General features: G+C 52.7%; 1 protein-coding gene across 1 annotated transcript; it reads right to left on the bottom strand.

Annotated features, from left to right (window-relative positions):
* Positions 1 to 249: 249 nt before the first annotated feature.
* On the bottom strand, positions 250 to 26,833 carry LOC143981572 (CD48 antigen-like). Its single transcript, XM_077479535.1, has 3 exons — positions 26,711 to 26,833; positions 12,661 to 12,954; positions 250 to 682 (listed from the first exon to the last, which is right to left on the bottom strand). Exons 1-3 carry the CDS (start codon positions 26,781 to 26,783, stop codon positions 324 to 326), a joined length of 726 nt encoding a protein of 241 aa, XP_077335661.1. The 5' UTR covers positions 26,784 to 26,833; the 3' UTR covers positions 250 to 323.
* Between the last annotated feature and the right edge of the window lie 455 nt (positions 26,834 to 27,288).

Here is a 27,288-nt window from a genome sequence, read left to right as displayed (position 1 = left end):
ACAGGTAGAAGTATGAGATGATGGGGGTGATGATCATAGAGAGGAGAGGGGTGAAGTACAGAACAATGAGGAGGAGATCAGGGTCACACACAGGTAGAAGTAACCAATCAGTATGTAGGAGGCGGAGTCGCACCTCTGACTCTCTGATGACAGGTATACAGAGGAAGTGATATATACTCTATAGCAGGGATATGCAATTAGTGGAACTCCAGCTGTTACAAAACTACAAGTCCCATCATGCTCTGCCTCTGGGCATCATGCTTTTAGCTGTCAGTCTTGCTATGCCTCATGGGAATTGTAGTTCTGCAACAGCTGGAGGTCCGTTAATTGCATATCCCTGCTCTATAGTATGTGTGATTAGGAGTCAGGAAAGATGTTGGTGAGATTTTCTTTATAGACATCACTGGCCGCTGCCGGGACTCACCTGGAGGAGGAGGAGGAGGAGGAGGAGGAGGAGTATAGGGGATTGTTATAGATGAATTCTTCTTACACACTTCATTTTCCACAAAACAGGTCAGAGTCACATCATGTTCGGGTCGGGGTTCGGAGTACGATTGTCCCTTGCCCACGGATTCTGTCTGGGTAAACCATTTATAGGTGACACCCGGAGTGGAGCTTTCACAGTATAGTACAATATTCTCCTTGGTAGTTTTATTGGTGATGTTGGGCTTATCAGGACAAGCTGAAAGAAAAGAATATGACATCAGAGGATGAGATCTCCATCACCCGCTCCATCTATACCCAGACTTCCTTCCTTCCCTCTGTTGAGTACATTTCACACATGTCTATGGAGAAGGTGCCATAATGGGATCTGTAAAGCAACATCCCGACCCAGAGGAACCCTTGAAATTATTTTCAGGTCTCGGAGAACCTGTGATAAAACAAAACTATTGAAGGCGATTAAAGTGATTGTAAAAACTTACAACCAACTTTGACCTACAGGTGAACCTAGATTAAGGCTTACCTGTAGGTGGAAGAAATATCTCCTAAACCTACACGGTTTAGGAGATATTTGCCGAAAGACAGGCACCGCTGTCTACAGCACACTGAGCGCGCCGCGGTCAACGGCGATATGCCGTGAGTGGCGGCTTCCGTGCGCATGCGCGGGAGTGACGTCACCGCGGCTTCACCGAATGACAGCGGCAGAGCAGCGAGACCCACCGAGAAGATGGAAGCTCCGGACTACAGTGGACAGCGGTGACTTCGCTGGCTCCTGTGTCAGGTAAGTGACACATAATGGACAACTATGTGATGCGATGCGATGCATAGTAGTCCATTATGCTTTACCTTTGCAGGGAATGAAAGAGGAAGTAACACCCATCATCCCCTTCCATTCAGGTGGATCGGATCAAGGGCAGTCAGGTGTAAACAGATAGCCGATCCATTCACACACGATTGCCCATTGCAGGCCATGTCCAGGTCAGCTCTACACAAGCCAAGTGGACACAGATCCGCCATTTGCCTGCTCAGCAGACAGATCACCCACTCAGCAAAGCGGACTCCGCCCTCTGTGGGAGGGGCCTTAATGCTTCTGTCAGGTTATTACTACTGTGATTCCATTGGGGAGATTCTTCCTCACTTCCTGTCGCAGTGACACCTCCACAGCATTCACACCTGAGCATCTGAGTGATTTTCTGTACTTTTTTATGCACAATTTTTTGAGCTGTAATTTTTTCTTTACTTTATTAGCCAGTTGAGAAAACGATTATCTGTTGCTAGGTTTCAGATTTTCTTTTTTTTTTTTCTATTATACTTTTTTTTTTTTTTTTCGCTAGGGTATTTAGGGTGCTCAACCTGCGGCACTCCAGCTGTTACATAACTACAAGTCCCATCATGCCTCTGCCTGGGGGAGTCATGCTTGTAAAGGTCAGCCTTGTAGTTCCGCAACAGATGGAGGGCCGCAGATTGAGCGTCTGATGTTAGAGTTATTTATTTTTTTGTTAGGGTGTTACTACCACCAAATAAAAAGACAAATATAATTCATAAATAAATAATATATTCAATAAATGAATACCAAGCAATAAATAAATGAACCCCTAACTTACAAAAAATAATTACATTTTGTGATTTTATTGTTAATAATCAAACAACTTAAGGACCGAGCTCCTGAGATTTGTTCTTTACAAGTTAAAAACTATTTTTTTGCTAGAAAAATACACGTGTGTGTGTGTAAAAATAAATATATATATATATATATATATATATATATATATATATATATATATATATATATATATATATATATATATATATATATATATATATATATATCACCCTAGAGAAAAAAAATTGCAGTCGTTGCTATACTTTGTTACACCGTATTTGCGCAGCCGTCTTACATGTACTTTTTTTGGAAAAACATTTTTTTATTTAAAAAAAGTGTAAGAAAGCAGTAGTTAGTCCAATTTAATTTTTTTTTTAATATTGTGAAAGAATGTTACGCTGAGTAAATTGATACCCAACATGTCACTCTTCAAAGTTGTGCCCGCTCGTGGAATGGCGACAAACTTTTACCCTTAAAAATCTCCATAGGCAATTTTTAAAATTCTACAGGTTGTCCGTTTAGAGTTACAGAGGAGAACTATGGCTAGAATTATTGCTCTCGCTCCACCGATCGCGGCGATACCTCACATGTGTGGTTTGAACACAGTTTTCATATGCAGGTGTGGCTCACGTATGCGTTCACTTCTGCACACGGGCTCGTCATGACAGGGTGCGTTTAAAAAAATAAAAAATAATTTCTTCACCTTTCATTTAAAACATAACAGGACCTGTTAAATATATGAGATCGGGGAGGGGGGGGGGTTCAAAAAGACTTCACATCTCATATTTACATTTAAAAAAAATAAAGGTCATTTTATTTTTTATTTTTGTAAAGAGCTATGGGTGGAAGTGACGTTTTGACGTCACTTCCGCCCTGCAACGTCATGGAGATGGGTGGGGTCTTACCCGCACTCGTCTCCGTGCACAGCTAGTGAAAGGACCGAATCACCTCCGCCGCTGGCTTCGGTAAGCGGCGGAGGGCACCCTCTCCTGCCGCCGATAAAAGTGATCTCGCAGCGAATCCGCCGCAGAGACACTTTTATCTTGTAGGCGGTCGCCAGTCTAATACGAGGATACCGGGGCTATGGCAGCTAGCTGGTGACATAACAACGATATCTGTCTTCAAATTTAGGATGTATATCAGCGTGCGCTGGTCGGCAAGGAGTTAATATTTAAGGTTAGGGGTCAAAGTGGTTGTAAAAACAGAAAGTGTATTCTTTGCATCAAGATAAAAAACAGGATTTTTTGTACTCACTGTAAAATCCTTTTCTCTGTAATTCACCGACCGACACAGCTCCTCTCTGTACAAAGTGGTTTGTTAGCCTGCCACTAGGAGAAACTAGGCAAAATTCTAACACAATACACAGGTGAGTATGGTGAGTACAAAAATCCTATTTTCTCTTATATTCACCGACTGACACAGCTCCTCTCTGTAACTACATGGGATGTCCCCAAGTAGTGCCAAACGAGGGGTGGGAAAAACAGCATTAAAACTTCATCCACCATGGCAAAGTGGGAACTAGTGAAACTAAACCCACAACAAAAAAAGTGCGTGAAAAATCCACCACAAAAAAAATCAGGGTACCCTCAACCGGAGTAATTACCCAAAAACCGCATCAAACTGCAGAAGTAATGCAACAGCGCACTCAGCATAACAGTACTGTGTTTTTACCGAAAAAAACTGAAAAAAAGGCTATTTGCATATTCCAACGCAAATACACGGCCGCCTGCAAGACTTTTCGCCCAAAACAGGCATCAGCCGATGCACCGACATCTACCTTGTAGAACTTGGTAAACATATGGACAGACAACCAGGTCGCCGCCTTACACACCTGAGCGACCGACGCTTGGTGTCAGAAGGCCCAAGACGTTCCGATTGCTCTTGTAGAGTGGGCCCTGAACCGAAAGGGAGGCACCTGCCCCTTCAAGGCGTAGGCTTGTGCTACAATCTGATCCACCTATAAATGGTGGCCGACAAGACCGCCATGCCTTTCTTTGGACCAGCCACCAAGAAAAACAGCGAGTCTGACTTCTGAAAGAGCAGTGAGACAAATACACCTTCAGCACCCGAACCACGTCCAAAGCGTGAAGGGCCACCTCCTTAGGGTGCTTCGGCTTAGGACACAGGGATGGTAACACAATGTCCTCATTGATATGAAAAGCTGATACTACCTTTGGTAGAAAAGACTGTTGGGGACGCAACACCACCTTATCCTTGTGGATAACCAGATAGGAAGATTTGCAAGACAAGGCCGCCAGTTCCGAAACCCTCCTGGCCGATGTGATGGCCACAAGAAAAACCAACTGAGAAAGAGTCAACAGAGGAATCTCCAGATATTTTCAAACGGCGGTTTCTGAAGCGACAACACCAGGTTCGAATCCCATGGGGGCAACCATGGACGCACCGGAGGGACTACATGATGAACCCCCTGAACAAAGATACTCACCAGTGAGTGAGACGCCAGCGGTTGCGGAAGAGAGACAGCCAAAGCCGAAATTTACACTTTAATGGTGATTAAAGCCAACTTCTGGTCTACTCCTTGCTGAAGAAACAGCAGGATCCTGGATACGGAAAAGGAGCCCGGATGCCAACCTCTCTCCTCACACATGGAGATGTAGGCCTTCCAGACACGATGATGGATCTTCCGTGAAGAAGATTTTCGTGCTTTCAACATGGTGATCTCGACTAAGTCCAACAGACCCCGGCTCCTCAGCACCTGGCTCTCAATAGCCATGCCGTTAAACCCAGCGATGGTAAACCAGGATGGAGAATCAGACCTTGAGACAGAAGGTCTTCTCACAACGGCAATCGCCAGGAAGCATCTGCCACCAGACGTACCAGGTCTGCGTACCAAGGACGCTGAGGCCAATCTGGAGCAACTGGTATCACTGGGATCCCTTCGGCTTCCACTCTGCGAAGCAGATGTGGTAATAGTTTTAGCGGAGGAAAAGCATGTATCAGCTGGTACTGATCCCACAGAGCCACCAGCGTGTCTGCCCACAGATCTTGGCACCTTCCGATTGAGACGGAAGGCCAGAAGATCCACGTCTGGTGTGCCCCACCTCAGGCACAGTAACCTGAATACCTCTGGATGCAACTCCCATTCTCCTGGGTTCAGCGTCTGTTGACTCATAGTCCGCCTGCCAGTTCTCCACTCCGGGAATGTAAATGGCCGACAGGGCCGGTACGTGTTGCTCTGCCCACCGAAGTATGTGAGCGACCTCCCGTGCTGCGGCTGAACTTTTTGCCCCCCCTTTGTTATTGACATATGCCACCGCAGTGGCATTGTCTGACTGGATCCTGATCGGACGTTCTTTCAGTCTCATGGACCATGTGGAGAAGCACAGCCTGATCACTCTCAATTCGAGCAGATTGATCCGAAACCTGGATTCTTCCGCCGACCAGAGGCCATGAGCCGACTGAACTCCCATCACTCCACCCCAGCCAGATAGGCTGGCGTCCATTGTGATCACAGTACATTGTAGAGGTAGGAACGATTTTCCTGACTGGATCACCGGGGATCTCAACCACCATATCAGGGAGTCTCTGACTGACTGGCTCACCTGGATCTGCTGATCCAGGGACAACGGAGGTTTGTCCCATTTTGGACAAAATCTTTCTGCAAGACTCTGGTGTGGAACTGGGCATACGGCACGGCCTCGAAGGCGGCCACCATGAGTCCCAGAACTCGCATGCGAAAGCGAAGCGACGACAGCTTGCGGTTCCTCAGCAGCTTTATTGCGGACCTGCACTTTGAAGGGAGAAAGACTCTCGCTTCCCTGGAGTCCAGCAGCAAGCCTAGGTACTCCAGGCGCTGGGTCGGTACAACCAACTTCTTTAAGTTCAACAGCCACCCAAATTCTTGCAAAGTCTGCATGGTGATTGCAACATCCTCCTCTAATTCTGAGGCGGAAGATGCTCTCAGGAGGAGATCGTCTAGATATTCTACAATCGCGATCCCACGTTGTCACAGCAACGCCAAAACTGATGCCAATACCTTGGTAAAGACTCAGGGGGCTGACGCCAGGCCAAAATGGTAAAGCCACAAACTGGTAATGGGCTTCCCCAACTGCAAATCGCAGAAACTTTTGATGCTGCAGACACATGGGTATGTGCAGGTACGCATCCTGGATGTCCAAAGACACCAGGAAGTCCCCATGATGGAGTGCAGCGACTACCGAGCAAACTGATTCCATTCTGAACCTCTTCACTTTTACAAAGGGATTGAGGGCTTTTAGGTCCAATAATGGACGTACCCCTTGCTTCTTGGTAACCACAAACCGATTTGAATAGACTCCCTGGAAGTGTTCCGAATCCGGAACTGGTACCACCACCACCCCGCGACTCAGCAAGTCCCTTACTGCCCCCAAGAGGGCCTCCTAGCAAGCCGGGGATACGGGTATGCTGGAGGGGAAAAATCTGGTCTGTGGCCAAGAGAGGAACTCTATCTTGTAGCCTGAGGAAATCAGATCGCAAACCCATCGGTCGGACAGTCGAGAAGACCACCTGGCTGCAAACGCCCAAAAACGGCCCCCCACCCGAGACAGGGGTGGGGGCAAACCTTCATGGGGTAGCACTTTTTGTCACAGGCTTGCTAAGCTTGTGATGCCAGGGATGCTTTGGTCCGTCTGTGGCTGTCCTGTTGGGCTGGGGGCGCTTCGCCAGACCCCCCGGTCGGGGGCGAAAAAGCCGATTGCGAGCGGAAAAGAGGGCCCTTGCCTGTGGCGTGGCTCCTTAGGCTTCCTGGCTTGTGGGAGTAGGATACTCTTACCATCGGTGGCATTCTAAATAATGTCATTTAATGAGGTTCTAAAGAGCCGGTCGCCAAGGAAGGGAAGATCCGTCAGGCTTTTTTAGATGCCTGGTAAGCAGACCAGCATTTTAACCAAATCAGGTGCCGCAGCACCACAGCTGACACTGAAGCCTTGGATAACAGAGGGAGGGTATCCAGAGACGCGTCACAAAACGTACTTGAGGCCATGCGCTAGTTGGTCTGCCAATTCCACGCAGACAGGAGAAGCCTTCTGCTCTCCCAATACGCGGTGCAAAAGTTTTGCCCACTCAGTCAGTGTCTGCAACACCAGTGCGGATGCCAGTACAGGTCGCACAGCTGACCCCACAACCGTAAACAAGAAACGAGCCATCGCCTGGGCCTTCCTGTCCGTGGGATCCTTGAATGCAGGTGTCCCCTCAAACGGGATCGTGGATACTTTATTTAACCTGGATACTGGGAGGTCCACGACTGGAGGAGCCGACCATTTCTTGAGAAGGCTTTCCTCAAAGGGGTAACGCACCGCCATGATTTTGGGGATCGAAAAGGTCCTTTGCGGACGACCCCACTCCCTGTAGATGAACTTGTCAAAATAAGTCAAATACGGGAACACCTTAGGTGAACGTGCTGGCTTGCGGAGACCCAAAAGGGACCGGTACATCAGCAGAGGGATCCACTGGCTCCTGGATCTTAAGGGTATCACGCACAGCTGTGATATGTGCGCCAACAAGCGCCTTTTCGTGCCCGGACGGGGAATCATCCTCACTTTTGCCTGAGCTGAAATTATTTTTGGTATAGCAAGGAGTTTTATTTACAGACCAGAGGGGTTGCGATGGGAGCTCGTTTTGCTCCCCGTGTGGCCAACTTATTTATGGCCCACTGGGAGGAAGAAGCAGTTTTTAAACATCGCCCCCCAGAACTGGTGTGCTACCGTAGATTTATAGACGATCTTATTTTGATTTGGGATGGTACTAGATCGTCACTCGATAATTTTATTCAATCATTGGATTCCAATGATTGGAATATTTCGCTCACATGGAATGTGAGTCAAGATCATATAGTCTTTTTGGATCTGGAGATCAACAAGGATTTGGGTAACTTCAGGTTGGTTAACCATTTTAAACCTACTGATCGTAACGCTTATATTCCCCTGGGGAGTTGCCATCACCAATCTTGGTTGTGCAACATCCCCAGGGGACAATTCATTAGGTTACATGGTAATTGTACGAGGAGTGAGGATTATATATCTCAATCCGAAGTGTTGATCTCCAGATTTGAACAAAAGGGATATGATAGGTCGGTCTTGAAGGCAGAATTTGAAAAGGTCAAACAGATTGATAGGACTACTTTAGTCTCCAGTCAACCTAGGGAGACTAATAATAGTGAGCAAAATTTTAGAATGATTTTAGATTACAATGTTCAGCACAAAAAATTCGAAAAGATAGTGTCTAAACATTGGTCCATTTTAAAGCAGGACAACATTTTGGGACCCGTACTACCTACTCGTCCACAGTTTATTTATAAAAAAGCTCCCTCTCTGAGGGACCGTCTTGCTCCCAGCGTTCTTAACCCCCCTATTCCATCAGAGAACCGATTGTTCTCCTTTTTGGGGGGGTTCTACGCTTGTGGGCGGTGCAAGCCGTGTAAGCATTCTAAAGTCAACATTAAGAAACAGAAGAAGTTTCTGGCCTCTACAACTAATAGGGAATACGATATTCGGCAATTGATTACATGTGACACGATCGGAGTGGTTTACATGTTAGAGTGCGAATGTGGGTTACAATATATAGGACGCACTTCTAGACCTTTACATGTGCGTTTAGCAGAACATGTAGATAATATTAAAAAAGGTCTGAAAACCCGCAATGTGTCCCGACACTTTAAACAATTCCATCAGCAAAACCCTAAAGGCCTAAAGTTTTGGGGGATTAAGAGGGTCACAAAACATTGGAGGGGGGTCATTTCATACGCCAGTTAAGTCGTAGGGAATCTTACTGGATACATGAGACCAATGTATTAATGCCTGGTGGATTGAATGTCGATTTTGATATTAACTGTTTTATTACTGATCGGTGATTTTATTGTTTACTTTTTATTGTATTTTTAGTACTATTTAATTTATTGCCTGCAGGTGATGTCACGTTGATATATGTGTATTATACACATTTTAATATTCTTAATTGTTTTTGAATATTAAGTTCGAAACACATCTTTATTTGCATTTTTTAGGGGGTGGACTTTTGCAAACTTTGCAAAGTTTGGAGAAAAAAGTTCATGCTTTGCAATTTAAAAATGTGTTTAATAATGGGGTTCTTTTGTATTGGTACCCAATTAAGCAGTTTTTATTTATTTGATTACATTATATACATAAGGGGAAGGGATTCATTGTGGCAACGGCAATGTTTGCAAATATTGATATGATTCCTTTTTTAAATTCCACTCGTTGTGCTCATTTGCATAGTGTGGATAGACATGATGGGATGAGCCGTTAACATGGTAACATTTGTTTAAATTCACAAGGGCTGCCCCGAGGTCTTTGCCTGTTATCGTGTAGATTCGTACTACACGACAGGATGTGTTGTTACCTTGGTAACTTTCGTAAACATGGAGAGGTTGTCCGTCACATCGTGCTCACCGTAAGCCTACTATAGGAACCCCTTATTGTTTATTCATATATCGGGTGTCACGTAGTTTCCGTGTCCGCTGATGAAGTCCCGCCTATAGGGACGTAACGTACGGACGGAGATCACGTGACGTCACCTGCGGTCATTGATCATTTTAATGATCGTATGAAGCTTCGTTATTTGTGGGTATTCCACGAACGTGACAGTTCATTTGACTCTGAATGGGAGAAAGCTGTGTTTTCATTTGTGAATCGGTCGGATATTGTCGGAGAGGAGTACAGCGATTGGACGAGTTGATATTTAAGTGCATACGACCCTCTGTAATTTAAAGGGTCCATACGATGAGGTGAGCAGCCAATTTTACCATTGGTGGTGGTCCCCCCCTTGGCACTAAGTCACTTTATGCATAAACTGACTGTATACCACTGAACATTCCTCGTGGACTTTTTGACTCAAAAGCTATCTTTGGACTTTTTATTAATTGTAATATGTTAGTAATCATTTTATTTTAGTTAGAGCGCTGTACCATCTGTTTGATAAATCATCCTCACTGTCTGAATGGTCCTGGTCAGCCACGCCTGATAGGTCAGAGCAGGGGTCACCAGCCGCAGCAGGGCCCGAGTCTGCATCAGAGCTCTCCCCAGAGGACGAGGGGGGGGGGGGGGGGCAGGGGCCTTTTTAGCGCACCTTTCCTTCCACGCACCGCCTCCATTTTAGCAACAAATGAATTAAGAACCACCGTCAGGGTGTCCATGGGCACAGCGCTATCTGCAGGTGACCCGGCTGCAGTTTCTGAAGCCATGCTGACCCTACCCTGTCTGCCACCTAAAAAGGGGACTTAGGACAGTGAAGGTCCCACCCTCCTGCTGCCACTGGCAGGGGGAGCTCCTAGCGCCAGACTCACCACCCTGAGGCGTTCCGTGTCAGTTACTAGCCGTGCCTGTAGTCCCCAGAAGGTTACCCAAGTGCAGAGGGAAGAGGCTGTGTCAGTATTAGCAGTAGAAATTAGGGTTGAAACGATCTGCAGAGCTTGCTCAGGCATTGAGGGAATGGCCGCTCAGCGTCCTGTATACACAGGAACTACAGGAAACACTGTGCGATAGCACATGGCATGCTGTCACTAGAGAACTGCTGTGAAAAAAAAGCGCTCAGGCCTCAAGAAAATGGCTGCCAATGATCTGAATAGGAAAAACCCACAGAAAATGGCCGCTGAAGCTCACAAGGGGAACCTGCTCCACCCCATCCAAAATGGGCGCCGGACAGCGCCATGCGGTGAAATGTGAAACCCACAGCACAGAACAGTGCTGGCTCAAACACAGCAAAATACCCTCACAGGCACCCTTTTGGAACCCCCACACTGGGACCAGGACCATCGCTAGTCGCACAGACCCCATGCAGGTGAAAGACCCAGCGAGCCCCTGTACACACACCGCTCAGCAGACACATGCAGCCGGGGGGGGGGGGGGGGCAGATAGGGACATGGGAGAGAAGAGAAGGGAGGTGGCCCCCAATTTATCCTCCAAGGGAATGCCCAACTGCTCAACCCCACCGAAGCAGGGAGAGCCGTACTTACCAGTCCTGAAGAGCTGGGAGACATTCCATCACAGACCCACTCCTGCACAGTTACAGGGTGGCTGCTGGCCTCGGTATACTGTGATCCAGACAGCAGTAGCCCGGTCATATGTATACCCCGGAGCATTGAAGCTCACCGACCACCTCTGGAGCTGAGACAGACATGTCGTGGCCTGCCGAGCCGTAGCTGCAACCTGCACACGCTCGATGGCCGGACTGGGGGGGACTACAAGGATAAATTAACCAGCCTGTCACCCGGCCAGCAGATCACAGGATCATTCGTCTTGCGCAAAAAACACAATTCCTGCAGCAAAAAAAAAAAAAAAAAAAAAAAATGGACCAATGGGCCCGCAGGGTTCCTAGGTCATTCTCCTTCACTAGGCAAATTAAACCTGAAGCTGCTGTGGCAGCAGGGAGGGTTGCTAGCACAGGGTCCGCCCCCCGGGGCGGGACTGACAATTCTGTGTATTGTTACAATTTTGCCTAGTTTCTCCTAGTGGCAGGCTAACAAACCACTTTGTACAGAGAGGAGCTGTGTCGGTCGGTGAATATAAGAGAAAAAACCCTTCTGTGTATAGCAGCCCCCCCCACCCCAATACTGACCTGAGCCCCCCCATCCTTGTCCAGCGAATTCCCAGGAGTGTCTCAGCTGCCGCGGACTTCCCTCATCATTGGTAAGACAGCAGCGCAGTGTGATTGGCTCCCACTGCTGTCAAAGTCAGGAGAGAGAGCGAGAGAGAGCAAGAGGGGGGCGGGGCGGGGCGGGGTGGGGCCAGGCTGCAGCTGTGTCTGATTGAACACAGAGCTCTGACTCGGCTCGGGCGGCCCCATAGCAATCCAGTTGCTGGGGGGGGGGGGGGGGGCACTCAACAGGTGGGAGGGGCCAGGAGAGCTGAAGAAGGACCCTAGAAAAGGAGGATCCGGGCTGCTCTGTGCAAATCCACTGCAACAGAGCAGGTAAGTAGAACATGGTTTTGTCTTTTGTTTTCTTTTTAAAAATGAGAAGTTTACAATCACTTACCCGAATAAAAAAAAAAAGAAGGCCAAAGCTCAAAAACGTGTGCAAGTCATGCAAAAAATAAAAAATAAAAAAAAAAACACCCCACGTGAAACACCACCAAAAAAACAAAAACGCTCAGGTGTGAACTCCGCCCGATATATGGCACCTGCTTGCAGGTAACATTGTAACCAGATCAATGTTATCACTTTACCTGTCGGTGGTCATAATGTTACGGCTGATCAGTGGAAAACAAAATGCTTTCCGTGGTATAGAGGGGATCACATAAGAGAAGTACATTGTTGGGGTTTTGATGGCTTTTCACCACTTACCCCCAACATTAATTTTAGAGCAGACGGGCAGCGCAGCCAGGCGATGTACTGGCACGTTTCCTGGCACAGGCACACAGGCACATTGGCACAACCCCCCCGGAGACACGCAATCCCACCATCAGGGCGCACAGCGGCTGTGAGTGACCGGGGTATCACGTGATCGTTAATTGTAACCATGTGATCGCTATGAACAATGTAAACAAAACCGCCATGAATGGCTTCTATTCAAGACTGTTTGGCCCACAGCTGTCACATGGTACCAGGACCAATCACAGCATCCGGTACCATGTGATTAGCTGAAGCCAATGGTAAAGACTTACCTCGTACAGTGAGGGTTATATCTGTGTACTGATAATTATTATTCACCAACGCCTCCGCCCTGTAGTCCCCGGAGTCCTCTATACGCAGGTCTCTTATGGTCAGCACTCCATTGGTTCTATCAATACTCGCTCTGTCCTGAAGACGGTAAAACATGGGGGGCTTATTCTGAGAGTTCACCTCCATGTCCACCAGCCTGTTACCATTTATCTTCCAGTTGATCTCTGAGGGATTTCCGGTGTATTTTGGCTTCATAATGACTTCACTGCCCACTGCTTTTAGGACTGTTTGTTGAGCTGCAGAGAGAGGAGGAAAGAGTTAAATTGTGTACAGAACACAGGATTGGGGGGGGGCTCTGCTGCATTGCAGCCCCGGGGTCCTGAGTTCAGTGTTTATGTGAGACACCGGACACAACCCGGACCCCTCTGCTGGGTACTACTATCACCCCTATACTCACCCCATGCCCTACTGCTTAGCATTGTACCCCCTATACTCACCCCATGCCCTACTGCTTAGCATTGTACCCCCTATACTCACCCCATGCCCTACTGCTTAGCATTGTACCCCCTATACTCACCCCATGTCCTACTGCTTAGCATTGTACCCCCTATACTCACCCCATGTCCTACTGCTTGGCATTGTACCCCCTATACTCACCCCATGTCCTACTGCTTGGCATTGCACCCCTATACTGACCACAGGCTACACTCCTTGGTACATTACCCCCCTATTCTCCCTGCCCCAGTAGAAGGACCCCTATACTCACAGTAGGGCTGCTACGCTTAACCTTAAACATCTCCTCTGTACCCCCCCCCCCACCACTGACTGAGGGAATGTTTGTTAAAGTGGAACTCTAGTATGAAAATAAAGTCCTGTCAGAAAAAAAAAAGGAAGGAAATATACTTTGTAAAACCCAGCAATGCGCAGTCTCACCCTGCTCTGCACATGCTCTGCACTGTATATAAAATCAAAGCCACTAGAGCCGACAGCCTAAAAATTTACTGCTGCTCAGGGGCGCTCAGCTTCAGCAAAATGGCCGCCCCCCCAGCACAAGAAGGAAACAGGAGTGAAGCTGGAGGCAATTTACAGCACAAACCAATTCTGGGAGAGCAATTATTATTTTCTATCCAGTTATGAATGAATGACTTGTGCAGCGCTGCCTATGCCAACCGAACCGCCTCAGGGCGCTTTTGGCCACCGGTGTCCACCTGCGGTATAGCGCTGTCCTTTTATGGGTAAAGTTCTGCTTTAAAGTGGGGTGCCCCCTAAAAAAGAAAAAAAATTTAAGCAGCTACAAATACTGCAGCTGCTGACTTTTAATAAATCGGACACTTACCTGTCCCGGGGTCCAGCGATGCGGGAGAACGAAGGCCCCCCCTCTTTCCCCGCTCTGCTCACGGCGGCGGCATTCATACGGTGGGCACCTGGCTGTGGCTTCACAGCTGGGCACCCACTGCGCATGCGGCGCAGGATGCCGTTATACGCCGCACAGTCACCTGGAACACGTGACAGGTCCCAGCTGACTGTGCGGGGCAAGGGGAAGTGATGTCACCAGCCCGGGCAAGGAAGAAGGCAGACTACGAGGGACGCCCTAGCAACAGGCATTTAGAGGTGAGTAAAAAAAAAAAAAATTATATATATATATATATATATATATATATATATATATATATATATATATATATATATATATATATATATAATTTTTTTTTTTTTCTTCCCCCCCCCACGTACACACGCGCCCCCCAGGCTCCCCCCCCACGTACACACGCGCCCCCCAGGCTCCCCCCCCACGTACACACGCGACCCCCAGGCTCCCCCACCACGTACACACGCGACCCCCCAGGCTCACCCCCCCACGTACACACGCGCCCCCCAGGCTTCCCCCCCCACGTACACACACGCGCCCCCAGGCACCCCCCCACGTACACACACGCCCCCCAGGCACCCCCCCCACGTACACACGCGCCGCAGGCTCCCCCCCCCCCACATACACACGCACCCCAGGCTCCCCCCCCCACGTACACACGCGCCCCAGGCTCTCCCCCCCCCCACGTACACACGCGCCCCAGGCTCCCCCCCCCCCCCACATACACACGCACCCCAGGCTCCCCCCCCCCACGTACACACGCGCCCCAGGCTCTCCCCCCCCCCACGTACACACGCGCCCCAGGCTCCCCCCCACGTACACACGCGCCCCAGGCTCCCCCCCGGGTGTGCCTTTCCAATCCTGTCCAATCACCTGAATTTACCCCAGGTGACCTCCAATCACATTGTAGAAACATCTCAAGGATGATCAGTGGAAACGGGAGGAGCCCCGCCATCAAGTCCGAGCGTCGCGGGAGGAGCCCCCCCGCAATCAAGTCCGAGCGCCGCGGGAGGAGCCCCCCCCGCAATCAAGTCCGAGCGCCGCGGGAGGAGCCCCCCCCGCAATCAAGTCCGAGCGCCGCGGGAGGAGCCCCCCCCGCAATCAAGTCCGAGCGTCGCGGGAGGAGCCCCCCCCGCAATCAAGTCCGAGCGTCGCGGGAGGAGCCCCCCCGCAATCAAGTCCGAGCGTCGCGGGAGGAGCCCCCCCCGCAATCAAGTCCGAGCGTCGCGGGAGGAGCCCCCCCCCCCGCAATCAAGTCCAAGCGTCGCGGGAGGAGCCCCCCCCGCAATCAAGTCCGAGCGTCGCGGGAGGAGCCCCCCCGCAATCAAGTCCGAGCGTCGCGGGAGGAGCCCCCCCCGCAATCAAGTCCGAGCGTCGCGGGAGGAGCCCCCCCCCCCGCAATCAAGTCCGAGCGTCGCGGGAGGAGCCCCCCCCCGCAATCAAGTCCAAGCGTCGCGGGAGGAGCCCCCCCCCCCCGCAATCAAGTCCAAGCGTCGCGGGAGGAGCCCCCCCCGCAATCAAGTCCGAGCGTCGCGGGAGGAGCCCCCCCCGCAATCAAGTCCGAGCGTCGCGGGAGGAGCCCCCCCCGCAATCAAGTCCGAGCGTCGCGGGAGGAGCCCCCCCCGCAATCAAGTCCGAGCGTCAGGGCAAAGGATGTGATCCTTATGCGCACGGGAGGAGCCCCCCGCAAACTTCTCTCACATTGTCATTATTGGGGATTATTTGTAGAACTTTGGAGGAAAATAATGAATTTAATCCATTTTGGAGTAAGGCTGTAACAGAGGGGTACCCAACCGCCGGCCCGCGGCGCCCTCTGATGTGGCCCACCATGTCTTGCTCGGAGATGACGGGTCGGCAAGCCCAGATCGCAGGGACCCGACATCTCCGAGCATCAGTGCGAAGAACAGAGCCGCCGCTAGAGGAAGCAAAGCCGACACCTCCTGTATAGCACCGCCTCCTTCCCAGGTGGAGGGACACCAAATGTACTCCGCCTGGGACAGGAAGCATCCGCTCTGCTCTCTACCGCACCCGCGTGCTTCTGTCACAATGATGCTCAGGGGATGGAGGGTCGGGACACAGGAACCCACAATATGGGACAGCAGCCACCAGTATCAGTACCAACCAACAGTACCGCCAGAAGTACCCACCATCGGTACCAGCCAGCAGTACAAGTACCAACCAACAGTGCCAACCAGCAGTACCAGTCAGCAGCATAAACCAGTACCCACCATCAGTACCAGCACATGTACCAACCAACAGTATAAACCAGTAGTACCAGGCCAGCACCCGCCAGCAGTACCAGCCAGAAGTACCAGTCACAACCAGCAGTACCAGTAACTGCCAGAAGTACCCACCAGCAATATACACTAGTAGTACCAGTACCCGCAAGTAGTACCAGTCATCAGTACCAGCCGGCTGCAGGAATCCTGAGGAAGAAGTGAAGATTGAGGTCAGGTAAAGTGCAGAGCATCAGTGTGAAGCAGCCTCAGACCCCTTTCATCCAATCGGATCTGTCTGTCTTTCCCGTCTTCCTACACCTATTACAAGGGCCCCCCCCGCACTCCCCCCAGGGCCCCTACACCTATTAGAAGGGCCCCCCCCCGCACTGCCCCCACCGCACCCCCCCAGGGCCCCTACACCTATTAGAAGGGCCCCCACCGCACTCCTCCCAGGGCCCCTACACCTATTAGAAGGGCCCCCCCGCACTCCTCCCAGGGCCCCTACACCTATTAGAAGGGTCCTCACACACATCCCAGGGCCCCCACTACTCCCAGGGCCCCTATACCCATTAGAAGGGCACCCCCACACGCTCCTCCCAGGGCCCCTATATACCCATTATAAGGGCCCCCCCACACGCTCCTCCAAGGGCCCCTATACCCATTAGAAGGGCCCCCCACATGCTCCTCCAAGGGCCCCTATACCCATTAGAAGGGCCCCCCCCCACACGCTCCTCCAAGGGCCCCTATACCCATTAGAAGGGCCCCCCCCACACGCTCCTCCCAGGGCCCCTATACCCATTAGAAGGGCCCCCCCACACGCTCCTCCCAGGGCCCCTATACCCATTAGAAGGGCTCCCCCACACGCTCCTCCCAGGGCCCCTATACCCATTAGAAGGGCCCCCCCACACGCTCCTCCCAGGGCCCCTATACCCATTAGAAGGGCCCCCCCACACGCTCCTCCCAGGGCCCCTATACCCATTAGAAGGGCCCCCCCCACACGCTCCTCCCAGGGCCCCTATACCCATTAGAAGGGCCCCCCCACACGCTCCTCCCAGGGCCCCTATACCCATTAGAAGGGCCCCCCCACACGCTCCTCCCAGGGCCCCTATACCCATTAGAAGGGCCCCCCCACACGCTCCTCCCAGGGCCCCTATACCCATTAGAAGGGCCCCCCCACACGCTCCTCCCAGGAGCCCTATACCCATTAGAAGGGCCCCCCCCCACACGCTCCTCCCAGGGCCCCTATACCTATTAGAAGGGCCCCCCCAGGGCCCCTATACCCATTAGAAGGGCCCCACACGTTCCTCCCAGGGCCCCTATACCCATTAGATGAGCCCCCCCCCACACGCTCCTCCCAGGGCCCCTATACCCATTAGAAGGGCCCCCCCCACACACTCCTCCCAGGGCCCCTATACCCATTAGAAGGGCCCCCCCCACACACTCCTCCCAGGGCCCCTATACCCATTGGAAGGGCCCCCCCCCCACACACTCCTCCCAGGGCCCCTATACCCATTGGAAGGGCCCCCCCCCCAGAACGAAGAACTCCACCTCGGAACATCAAAGACTTAGGAATGGACAGAGATATCAGGTCCATAAATGAGTTGAGGGCCGAAATATGGCCAAAAAGGGGGGGGGGGGGGGAGGGGGTAAGCGGGTGGGGAGGGATTGGGGGTGAGGGGGGGTAATGTTAGTAATAAAACTCTCGGGAGAAGATGGGGGGTACGGGGAGGTAATGTCAGTAGTAAAATCCTCGGGAAGAAGAATAAAAAACAAGGTCTAAATAGAAAATATGGATAATAAAAAACGGAGATTAACTTTCTGTCCTATAACGTCAAGGGCCTCAACACAGCAAAAAAAAAAAAAAAAGGTATAAAATTTTGGAAGAATTAAAACAATGTAAGGCAGAAGTGATTTTCTTACAAGAGACCCATATCTCATATACATCAGAGATCAGGCTGTACTCTAAAGATTACCTGAGTTGGTACTACGGCGACACGATTACAAACAGGGGGAGAGGGGTAGCAATAGGATTTGGGAAAAATACTCGTTTCGTTTTAGAGGGAAGAGAAACGGACCCCGAGGGTAGATACCTGTTTCTAAAGGGGAAATTAGGAAATACAAGATATACTTTGATCAACATATATTCCCCAAATAATAATCCCATAAAATTTCTAAAAGGGAATATTGGCCAAGGTTCAGGAATTTAAAAGTGGACATGTGGTAATGATGGGAGACCTAAATTTTTGTCTGGATCCCCGACTGGATAGTACATCCCGTGCACAGGGAAGGAGTAACGCTCAATTAAAAAAAAAAAAAAAAAAAAAAAAAAAAAAATCAAAATCTGAGTAATAGTCAATTGGTTGATGTATGGAGGGTACAGCATCCAAAACAGCGGGATTATACGTTCTACTCCCCTGTGCACGGTACCTATTCTAGGATAGATTATATCTTTGTGGAACACAGAGTATTAGAGACTGTGCTAGAAACGAGTATTGAAATAACAACTCAGTCAGATCACGCTCCTGTAAGGCTTCATGCACACGAGACACAGATGCAAACGCTGCTGGACACATGTTGAAACCGGCGTTTAGAAACGCGCGTTTTGCCGCGATTTTTACCGCGATTTAGCGGCGTTTTACCGTGTTTGCGTCTAGAAGCGTTTAGTTAAGCTAACATAGACCCTCCCCAGCTCAAAAAAACAGTATTAACTATTTCAGCAATTTTGTGAGACCAGAGTGAGTAGCAGCAGCTGTGAGAGCTGCAGTGTACTTGTATTTAGCGTGTCACTTGCCACGTCACCTGCCACAAGTTGTGGATTGTCCAACTGCCACATCACCTGCCACAAGTTGTGGATTGTCCACTTGCCACATCACTTTCCCCGTCACCTGACACAAGTTGTGGATTGTCCAACTGCCACATCACCTGCCACAAGTTGTGGATTGTCCAACTGCCACATCACCTGCCACAAGTTGTGGATTGTCCACTTGCCACATCACTTTCCCCGTCACCTGACACAAGTTGTGGATTGTCCACTTGCCACATCACTTTCCCCGTCACCTGCCACAAGTTGTGGATTGTCCACTTGCCACGTCACCTGCCACAAGTTGTGGATTGTCCACTTGCCACGTCACCTGCCACAAGTTGTGGATTGTCCACTTGCCACGTCACCTGCCACAAGTTGTGGATTGTCCACTTGCCACGTCACCTGCCACAAGTTGTGGATTGTCCACTTGCCACGAGTTGTGGATTGTCCACTTGCCACGTCACCTGCCACAAGTTGTGGATTGTCCACTTGCCACGTCACCTGCCACAAGTTGTGGATTGTCCACTTGCCACGTCACCTGCCACAAGTTGTGGATTGTCCACTCGCCACGTCACTTGCCACATCACCTGCCACATCCCCTGCCACAAGTGGATTGTCCACTTGCCACAAGTTATGGATTGTCCACTCGCCACGTCACTTGCCACATCACCTGCCACATCCCCTGCCACAAGTGGATTGTCCACTTGCCACAAGTTATGGATTGTCCACTTGCCACGTCACATGCCAGTCACCTGCCACAAGTTGTTGATTTTCCACTTGCCGCGTCACCTGCCAGGTCACTTGCCACGTCACCTGCCACAAGTTGTGGATTGTCCACTTTCCACATCACTTGCCACTTCACCTGCCACGTCACTTGCCACAAGTTGTGGATTGTCCACTTGCAATTGCAATTGTTTAAAATATTTTTCTAATGGTTTTTCATCATTTGCAATCATTTTTTAGATTTTTAATGTAAAAAAAAAAGGTCACCTTTAAAAAAGCTTATAAACGAAAATGCGGCTAAATGCGGTAGCGGCGTTTTGCCGTGTTTTGCGTCTGAAACGTGGAAATTTTTGCTTCTGAACGCATTTTTTTGCTTCTGGAAAAAACGAGATTAAACGCAACTGCATAAAAACGGAAAAAAAAACAAGACTGTGTGCATGGACACATAGGATAACATTGAATGAGTTCAGGGGCAGTTGAAAAAAACTGTCCAACTGCATCTGAACGCGCGTTTAACAGCGTCTCGTGTGCATGAGGTCTTAAAATGAAAATGCAGATCCCTAGTTATAACAAACAAGTTAATAGGTGGCGGTTAAACCAAAGATTTAATTCTAGATAAAGAGGGAGGCGAAGTAATAAGGGGAGAATTAGAAGAATATTTCTCAATGAACGAGACTGAGGGGATATCTGGGCATGCCCTATGGGACACCCATAAAGCGTATATCCGCGGGATTCTGATGGCTTTGGGGTCACGGAAAAAAAAAAAGAACGTGCCGCAAAGAGCAAAAAAAAACTAAGGGAATAAATCATGAACATAGAACAACAGCATAAACAAGGTATTGTGGATAAAAAAGTATACCAAAAATTATTATCTAAAAGGGAGGATTTACGGAGATTAATGGAACAAGAAACAAAAAAAGTTTTTAATCAACTAGAGAGAGAGTCCGATACTAAGATTGGAATAGACCCACTAAATACCTAGCCAAAGTGCTTCAAAAGAAAAAAGCCATGAATTATATAGAGAAAATTCAAACGGGATGTGGAGATATGGTATATACCACAAAAGAAATAGCAGAATCATTCAAAGCATACTACGAGAGATTATACGCAGTGAAAAACAAGGAGAAGAAGATAGACGGGAAAATAAAAGAAACAGAGGCATACATTAAGAAAGCTAGACTCCAAGATTGATGAGATCGATAAAGATAACTTTAGATAGCCCCATAACAGAAATAGAAATAAATAAGGCGTTAATGGATTCAGCTCAGGGGAAAAGCCCTGGACCTGATGGATTGACAATTGGGTACTATAAAAGGTTCAAAGATATTCTGATACCGAGACTATAAATACATGAATGGAATCGGGACAGAGTACGAACTGAGTAATGCCCCTTTCACACTGACGTCCCGTTCAGGCCCGCCTGTCAGTTTTCCAGGCGGACCTGAACGGGTGCTCCATGGAGCTCTATGGAGCGTCGGATGTCAGCGGTGACATGTCCGCTGACATCCGACCCGAAAAAGTGTAACGGAGCAAAAAGCTATTTTTCCATCCGTCTGCAGATCGGGCGACGACGGACACTGCAGTGCGTGCGCACACACACACACAAGCACACAGGCACACGTGCGCACGCACGCACACGCGCGCACACACAGGCACGCGCGCGCGCGCACACACAGGCACGCGCGCACACACAGGCACGCGCGCGCGCGCTCACACAGGCACGCGCGCGCGCGCTCACACAGGCACGCGCGCGCGCGCTCACACAGGCACGCGCGCGCGCGCTCACACAGGCACGCGCGCGCACACACAGGCACGCGCGCGCGCACACAGGCACGCGCGCGCGCACACACAGGCACGCGCGCGCGCACACACAGGCACGCGCGCGCGCACACACAGGCACGCGCGCGCGCACACACAGGCACGCGCGCGCGCACACACAGGCACGCGCGCGCGCACACACAGGCACGCGCGCGCGCACACAGGCACACGCGCGCGCACACAGGCACACGCGCGCACACAGGCACACGCGCGCGCGCACACACACAGGCACACGCGCGCGCGCACACACACAGGCACACGCGCGCGCACACACAGGCACACGCGCGCGCACACACAGGCACACGCGCGCGCGCGCACACAGGCACACGCGCACACACACACAGGCGCGCGCGCACACAGGCACACGCGCGCGCACACAGGCACACGCGCGCGCGCGCACACACAGGCACACGCGCGCGCGCACACACACAGGCACACGCGCGCGCGCACACACACACAGGCACACGCGCGCGCGCACACACACACAGGCACACGCGCGCGCGCACACACACAGGCACACGCGCGCGCGCACACACACAGGCACACGCGCGCGCGCACACACAGGCACACGCGCGCGCGCGCACACACACAGGCACACGCGCGCGCGCGCACACAGGCACACGCGCGCGCGCGCGCACACAGGCACACGCGCGCGCGCACACAGGCACACGCGCGCGCGCGCACACAGGCACACGCGCGCGCGCGCACACAGGCACACGCGCGCGCGCGCACACACACAGGCGCGCGCGCGCACACAGGCGCGCGCGCACACACAGGCGCGCGCGCACACACAGGCGCGCGCGCACACACACAGGCACACGCGCACACACACAGGCACACGCACACACAGGCACACGCGCGCGCGCGCACACACAGGCACACGCGCGCGCGCGCACACACAGGCACACGCGCACGCGCGCACACACAGGCACACGCGCGCGCACACACAGGCACACGCGCGCGCACACACAGGCACACGCGCGCGCGCGCGCACACACAGGCACACGCGCGCGCGCGCGCACACACAGGCACACGCGCGCGCGCGCGCACACACAGGCACACGCGCGCGCGCGCGCACACACAGGCGCGCGCGCGCACACACAGGCACACGCGCGCGCGCGCGCACACACAGGCACACGCGCGCGCGCGCACACACAGGCACACGCGCACACACACAGGCACACGCACACACAGGCACACGCGCGCGCGCACACACAGGCACACGCGCGCGCGCGCACACACAGGCACACGCGCACGCGCGCACACACAGGCACACGCGCGCGCACACACAGGCACACGCGCGCGCACACACAGGCACACGCGCGCGCGCGCGCACACACAGGCACACGCGCGCGCGCGCGCACACACAGGCACACGCGCGCGCGCGCGCACACACAGGCGCGCGCGCGCACACACAGGCACACGCGCGCGCGCGCGCACACACAGGCACACGCGCGCGCACACACAGGCACACGCGCGCGCACACACAGGCACACGCGCGCGCGCACACACAGGCACACGCGCGCGCGCGCACACACAGGCACACGCGCGCGCGCGCACACACAGGCACACGCGCGCGCGCGCACACACAGGCACACGCGCGCGCGCGCACACACAGGCACACGCGCGCGCGCGCACACACAGGCACACGCGCGCGCGCGCACACACAGGCACACGCGCGCGCGCGCACACACAGGCACACGCGCGCGCGCGCACACACAGGCACACGCGCGCGCGCGCACACACAGGCACACGCGCACACACAGGCACACGCGCGCGCGCGCACACACACAGGCACACGCGCGCGCGCGCACACACAGGCACACGCGCGCGCGCGCACACACAGGCACACGCGCGCGCGCGCACACACAGGCACACGCGCGCGCGCACACACAGGCACACGCGCGCACACAGGCACACGCGCGCGCGCGCGCGCACACAGGCACACGCGCGCGCGCGCACACAGGCGCGCGCGCACAGGCACACGCGCGCGCGCACAGGCACACGCGCGCGCGCGCACAGGCACACGCGCGCGCGCGCACAGGCACACGCGCGCGCGCGCACAGGCACACGCGCGCGCGCGCGCACAGGCACACGCGCGCGCGCGCGCACAGGCACGCGCGCGCGCGCAGGCACACGCGCGCGCGCGCGCACAGGCACACGCGCGCGCGCAGGCACACGCGCGCGCGCAGGCACACGCGCGCGCGCGCACAGGCACACGCGCGCGCGCGCACAGGCACACGCGCGCGCGCGCACAGGCACACGCGCGCGCGCGCACAGGCACACGCGCGCGCGCGCACACACAGGCACACGCGCGCGCGCGCACACACAGGCACACGCGCGCGCGCGCACACACAGGCACACGCGCGCGCGCGCACACACAGGCACACGCGCGCACACACAGGCACACGCGCGCACACACAGGCACACGCGCGCACACACAGGCACACGCGCGCACACACAGGCACACGCGCGCGCGCGCGCACACACAGGCACACGCGCGCGCGCGCACACACAGGCACACGCGCGCGCGCGCACACACAGGCACACGCGCGCGCGCACACACAGGCACACGCGCGCGCGCACACACAGGCGCGCGCGCGCACACAGGCACACGCGCGCGCGCGCACACACAGGCACACACGCGCGCGCGCACACACAGGCACACGCGCGCGCGCGCACACACAGGCACACGCGCGCGCGCGCACACACAGGCACACGCGCGCACACAGGCACACGCGCGCGCGCGCACACACAGGCACACGCGCGCGCGCGCACACACAGGCACACGCGCGCGCGCGCACACACAGGCACACGCGCGCGCGCGCACACACAGGCACACGCGCGCGCGCGCACACACAGGCACACGCGCGCGCGCGCACACACAGGCACACGCGCGCGCGCGCACACACAGGCACACGCGCGCGCGCGCACACACAGGCACACGCGCGCGCGCGCACACACAGGCACACGCGCGCGCACACACAGGCACACGCGCGCGCGCACACACAGGCACACGCGCGCGCACACACAGGCACACGCGCGCGCGCGCGCGCACACACAGGCACACGCGCGCGCGCGCGCGCACACACAGGCACACGCGCGCGCGCGCGCACACACAGGCACACGCGCGCGCGCGCGCACACACAGGCACACGCGCGCGCGCGCGCACACACAGGCACACGCGCGCGCGCGCACACACAGGCACACGCGCGCGCGCGCACACACAGGCACACGCGCGCGCGCGCACACACAGGCACACGCGCGCGCGCGCACACACAGGCACACGCGCGCGCGCGCACACACAGGCACACGCGCGCGCGCGCACACACAGGCACACGCGCGCACACACACAGGCACGCGCGCACACACACAGGCACACGCGCGCGCGCACACAGGCACACAGGCACACGCGCGCGCGCACACACACAGGCACACGCGCGCGCGCACACACAGGCACGATTTCACAATAAATTGAGAAAGAGCAGACGGGCCGTTCAAAACCGGACCGCGGGCCGCACTTTGGACATGCCTGGTATAGAGGGAGGGGTTAAACAATATCAAGATACAATCATCCCCCATCTCCTAAATGCAGCGAAAAAACTGATTCCCAAGAAATGGAAGGACGTAGATAGCCCAACGACATGGGAGTGGGTAGATGCCGTGGAGGAAACATTTAACAATGAAAGTTTAGGGATTAGAGATGAAGGCGAAAGGGTAGTATTTATTAAAAAAAATGGAGATGAGGTTGGACAGAATTTAAAAGAGAATGGAGTTACAAAGCACAATTAAGGCCATAAATACCTTTTTATAGACGAAATATGGAAGAGGAAAGCTACTGACACATTAGGGGAGCGGGAGGGGGGGATGGGTGAGGGGGAAAATAATTATAAAAGGGGCAGGAGCATAAAATATTTCTAATTAAGAAACAAAATAAATTTGAATTAAAATTTTTCAATGAAGTGGGAAAAAAAAAATTTGCAAATAAAAGATATTGCCACAATGATGTGAAGATTAACAACAAGAGACAGTGATAAACGTAAAGTTGATTTAAGTCTCTCTTGGTGATTCGCTGAAAAATAAATAAAAAAAAGAAGGCCCCCCCCCCACACACACACACTCCTCCCAGGGCCCCTATACCCATTAGAAGGGCCCCCCACACACACACACATTCCAGGGCCCCAGTAAACACTGTTGTCAAGCCATCAGACAGTTGCAAATCAGAGGTCTTGCTATCAGACAGGTTTTTTTTGGTTGGATATTCAATACAGAAAAACGAAATATAACATAATATATGTGTGACGGCTCTGTGTCATCATTTATTTTATATATTACTTCGCCCTCTCTAACATTTACAATACGGTGTGATTCTACTGTGGAAATGTAAAGATACAGAGCCACAAATATCAACCCATTGGCTACAAAGTGACATTTTTTCCAATACTTCAAAGTGGATCAGAAACAAATTCTCCAATTGGACCAAAACGTTTACAATGCAGATAGATTTAAAGATTCAGAGCCCCAAATATCATTTTGTTTTGAACCCATTTAGAAGTAGTGCCAAAATGTCACTTTGTAGCCAATGGGTTGATATTTGTGGCTCTGTATCTTTACATTTCCACAGTAAAATCATATCGTATTGTAAATGTTAGAGAGGGCGATGTAATATATAAAATAATGATGACACAGAGCCGTCACACATACATTATGTTATATTTCGTTTTTCTGTATTGAATATCCAACCAAAAAAAAAAAAAAAACTGTCTGATAGTAAGACCTCTGATTTACAGCTGTCTGATGGCTTGACAACAGTCCAGTAAACGGTATTAGAAGGGCTCCTATGAGCACACCATGCCCAGTATACAGTAGAGGGGCCCCAATACTCATCCTGGACCCCTGTACACCGTAGAAGGGCCCCGATACACAACACGGGCCCCTACACTCATCTCAGTAAACAGAAGGGGCCCCTCTCCTCACCTCAGGTCTCTGTAAACCATAGAAGGGCCCCGATAATCAACACCGACCCCAGTGTACGGCAGAGGGGGGGGGGCATACAAAACACGGGCCCCTATTCACACCCCAGGCATTCAGTAGAAGGGCCCCCTAGATGGAACACTCACCCCCGGCACCGAGCAGAAGAGCCCCCAGAAGGAGGAACAGGTCGGTCAGTCTTCTCAGACCAGCCATCTTCATCGGAACGGAACACCGCCCTCACTTCCGGTATCCCCGGCAAAGATCGGAACTCCGCCCCTCCAGTCCTCGGCACTGCGGCTCCTCCCACTCTACCCCGAATGTGTCAATCATCCTTCTACCGTCCCCGCCCCCGTGCGCGTCCCCTGTACACAATATTACTAGTCCTTCCACTGCCACATAGATATATATATATATATAAGTATACACACGTCATCATTATTATCCCTTCATATTATTTTGTCAAATTTATTCTTACCCCCTCCTATGTCTTCATTATTATCCCTCCTATTATGTAATATTATTTATTGTGATCCCTCCTATCATTTAACCACTTGCTTACTGGGCACTTAAACACCCTTCCTGCCCAGACCAATTTTCAGCTTTCGGTGCTCTCACACTTTGAATGACAATTACTCAGTCATGCAACACTGTACCCAAATGAATTGTGTGTCCTTTTTTTCCCACAAATAGAGCTTTCTTTTGGTGGTATTTGATCACCTCTGGG

This window comes from Lithobates pipiens, unplaced genomic scaffold (assembly GCF_037356315.1).
Source record: "Lithobates pipiens isolate NorthernLeopardFrog02 unplaced genomic scaffold, aLitPip1_a1.2 Scaffold_16, whole genome shotgun sequence".
NCBI lineage: Eukaryota > Metazoa > Chordata > Amphibia > Anura > Ranidae > Lithobates > Lithobates pipiens.
The sequence above is the reverse complement of the archived record's forward strand: the minus strand, read 5'-3'. Positions and strand labels throughout refer to the sequence as shown.